This window comes from Octopus bimaculoides, chromosome 1 (assembly GCF_001194135.2).
Source record: "Octopus bimaculoides isolate UCB-OBI-ISO-001 chromosome 1, ASM119413v2, whole genome shotgun sequence".
NCBI lineage: Eukaryota > Metazoa > Mollusca > Cephalopoda > Octopoda > Octopodidae > Octopus > Octopus bimaculoides.
The window spans coordinates 156,741,795-156,745,831 of NC_068981.1; the positions used below are offsets into that span (position 1 = coordinate 156,741,795).

At 34.1% G+C, this 4,037-nt stretch overlaps 1 protein-coding gene across 1 annotated transcript in view; it reads left to right on the top strand.

Annotated features, from left to right (window-relative positions):
- The window catches only part of LOC106871417 (CD109 antigen), a 74,905-nt gene that overhangs the window by 51,714 nt on the left and 19,154 nt on the right, over nucleotides 1–4,037 (top strand). The window contains exons 24-27 of the mRNA XM_052970604.1: nucleotides 368–496; nucleotides 768–915; nucleotides 2,890–3,066; nucleotides 3,736–3,817. Coding sequence (XP_052826564.1) covers nucleotides 368–496; nucleotides 768–915; nucleotides 2,890–3,066; nucleotides 3,736–3,817 — 536 coding nt within the window. The remainder of the gene's footprint in view (nucleotides 1–367; nucleotides 497–767; nucleotides 916–2,889; nucleotides 3,067–3,735; nucleotides 3,818–4,037) is intronic.

The following is a 4,037-nucleotide window of genomic DNA, read 5'->3' on the forward strand; positions in this document are numbered from 1 at the left end:
ATTCTTTTTATTAGTTTCAGCCATTCGGCTGCGGTCTTGCAATCGGACTTACAATCGTGAGGTTGTAAGTGTTCGAATTCCGGATCGGGTGTGTATTGTGTTCTTGAGCAAGACACTTTACTTCAGTTCACTCAGCTACAGAAATGAGTTGCGACGTCACTGGTGCCAAGCTATATATACGTGTGTGTGTGTGTGTGTGTGTGTGTGTGTGTGTGCGTGTGTGTATAAAATTTGTGTTCATTTGTATTTCACTTTCTTGCTCTATCAATATAAATTTTAAATGTATTTACCACGCCCCTACTTGATACATACATTTAAAATATTTTATGTATTTCATAAAATTTTATTTATTTATCGTCTATTTTAGATAAAATCCAATCGACAAGTATTAGTTACATTTAATATACGCCTAAAACAAGTCGGTACCCAACCACTAAAAGTTCGAGCAGTATCTGGTGAAATAACTGATGAAGTACATAAATATGTATTGGTTAAGGTAACGTTTAATTTGTTATGAATTTCTTCATGGACAAAAATTAATTTATAACCAGACCTAGTGAATTACTACAAATATTTATTCCAATTTTATGGTCTGTTTTCTTTCCGCTAAGATATCTCATAATTTTGCCTTTAGCATATTAACGACTTTAAAATGTTTATTAAAAGCAAAATCAATTCTATAATGTCTTTGAAACCAACGCATTCAAACTCTTCTTAAAAATTCATTTATTCATTGATTGTTTAATCAAAAAATTAATTTTTAACAGCCAGAAGGAATTACAAAATATTTCAACAAACCAATTATGATGAATGTCACTGGAAGCGAACCCGTCTTAGAGAACTTCGCCTTAACACTTAATGATACTTCTTCAAACATCGTTCCTGATTCAGTCAGAATTGAAGTTAGCGTTATTGGTAAGTACTTTAAGTAAAGTTAATAAAGTATGAAAACTAGTGAGTCGTTAAAGCATTTAGTGCATGTAAGACAAATCAGCTCATTTTTGATGTGGTTAATTTTTGACCAAGCTACATTCATGATAGTAAAGCAGTAGAATCCAGGAAATCTAATGATATTCTGTTGGGGCAACTAATAATGCAGTGGAATATATTTTGTGTTATAAGGAAGAAAAGAAGTACAATGTTTCGGGCAGGACCATTCGTCCGAGAGATAAAATATTTACAGGTGTTGCAGCATAAATAATGCTGCAACATTTCTATATTCTTGATAACTTGCAATGCTAGGTTCAAACCAAAGCGCAACACATATCCTTCAAATAGTACTCCTAATTTACATCGGTGTGATGTGTCTAGCTGTAGTGCCTATTAACAAATTAGAGTCGGTTATTTAACACCTAAATGTCTTCGACAGTCACAGAAGTCGTTGATCTTTCGGTTGACAGACATTCTAATTGACTTTACCTGCTTATTAAACTACAAGAGAAAAGCGCGCGCGTGTGTGTGTGTTGTGCATGCGTGCATGCGTGTTAACCAGTTTAGTGGCACAGTGACGAGGTGAGAAGTAAATCTCTCTGTTTATCTCTTCATAAACGTTTGGACAATCGCAAGCAATTTTCCCACAAAAAACAGCTCTTTTTCTTCAACAAGAAAAACACTTTCCATTCACTACACTGTTATGCTTGTGCTGTATATGAACACTTATGAATATGATATGAATAAATATTAAGCCTTAATGCTTTGAATACTTAAAACTATTTTGTTTAAAGAATGAGTTGAAGCGGTTGATTACTCTCTATTGTTTCATTATCTCCATATTCTCATACAAATAAACTGTTTTACCAAATGACTTCTTAATACAAGAAAGTATCCGGGGAAACGTAATTTGCAACACTGTTTCAAATTTTATGTTACAGTTATTTCCCTTCCATTACGTTAGTATCTTTGGGAGAAATAATTGACCACCACTACCAATATAACTTCCTATTTTCGAAATCACTAAGACATGATTTGCTAATGTTATTATTCAGAAAAGTTCCCACATTTGTGATAAATGTGAGTAGTATATAATAAAAACTTTGGGATTGTAGTTGCTGTGAATGACAGCATACTATGTCTATTGAATATAAATACCCTTTAGATCGAACATTATATCTATTGGCTATAAACGCCACATCCTATCAAAAGTTGAAGGCTTCCAAGTTGAAGAGCCAATAGTTTGTATATCTTTGGTTGACACTACACTTTGTCTATTAACGAGGTATTCAATTATACAATTATAGTTTACCTATTCAATGTAAACGCTTCAGTTATCTTTTCAGTTGTCAATTAGGCCATTAACATCATTTAAAATGCAATTAACATCACTTAAAATGCACACGCCAATACATACTGAAAAGGATCGAGCACAAGAGAATTGTGGCAGAATTGTTTTCCTGCGCTCATATATTCAATTTTTGGCCTACGGGATGCCAAATATAGCGGAGCACCAGGCTTATATACTTTATGGAATCTCAATATGGTAGCACGACTCACTAGAATTAGCAGTAGGATCTCACTTAAATCATATCCTATCGTTAAGAAACGGCAGGGTACACTGAATAGTGTAGTCTTAGTTATACTAGAACTGTAGAAAATGCTATGATCACGAATGGAGCGTCTTTCATATAGGCCTGTCTGTATGTTCGGGGCTGTTTTGAAACCAAATAACAATCTTGTATTTAGTTTCATCCACTTACATTATAAACGCAAATTCTACCAAGACCTATGTAATCCCTCATCACTCCGGGGTCGATTTAAAAATATCTGTATTAAGCTGGGATCGATGAAATCGAATAACAGATAACTAACTCCATCAGTCAATATAAAAACAAAAAGAATGTGTTGCATGAAATAAAATCCTTAAAACTTTTTATTTTATACTTGATAAAACAGGTGATTTAATGTCTCAAGTTGATGCTGCCGCTTCTGGTCTTGTCAGAAAGCCAAGTGGTTGTGGAGAACAAAACATGATCAACTTCTATCCAAATGTTTTGGTTTACAAGTACCTGGAAGCAAGTAACAGATTGGGTGATGATCTTAAAGCACAACTGATTGAGTACACGCGACATGGTGAGTCAATATTCGTTTTTTTATTGTCGAGAGGTTTTCAATAAAACTTCCTTACATATGTATTCCACATGAATCAATGATGTTTTCTAGTGCGAGTAGTTGTTTGTGAAGGTCCATGGCTCTTATAGTTAGGGTGTTCGGTTCATGATCATTAGATCGTGGCTTTAATCCCCGTACTGGGTGGTGCGTTATGCCCTTGACTAAGACACTCCATTTCACGTTGTTTCACCTTATTATAAGAACTAACTAAATGCTGATACAACCCTTTCTCCCAACCAGCTGTTACACCCTGGCTGTTACATTGGGTCAACGACGAAGAGGCTGAGGCACTGTCTATGTTTTCTCGTAACTATGATGCGCGCGATTGACGACCGGCTGTACATAGAATTTGTGCAAACATTTACAGGCATAAATATTTGTTACTTTGTAGCGTAATAAATAGAAATTTCTTTATACTTGTGTCTTTTATATCTCGTAATTTTGTGTTTCGATGAATATATATCGAAATACGTTCTGAGTTTGGTATGATTGATTTCACCCTTTAAATCGGTGTCGCAACGACCACAGTCTAATTAACCCAACTAATTAATGAAAGCGTCAAATATATAAGCAAGGTCTTGTAGATCTGTATCAATTGTTTCCATAAAGTTTGATTTTTTTTTTTCGAAGGTTACCAAAATCAACTTAGATATCAACACAAATCTGGTGCATTTAGTGCTTTTGGAGAAAATGATTCAAGAGGAAGTACATGGTAAGTAGACTAAAAAAAAAAAAAACTGTGTAACATGTAAATGTGACGAAGTTTGCTGAAACAACACAGTTCTGTACTAAGTGTTATATAATAATTTACTTTGTTATTTAGTTACAACTTGAAACTTCAGCTTATCTCAAAACCTCGTTGAAAATATAACCAGCGTTAGAGCAAGTAATATAGAAATTTTACGAGTTATTAGCTTTTATTAGTGTTAATT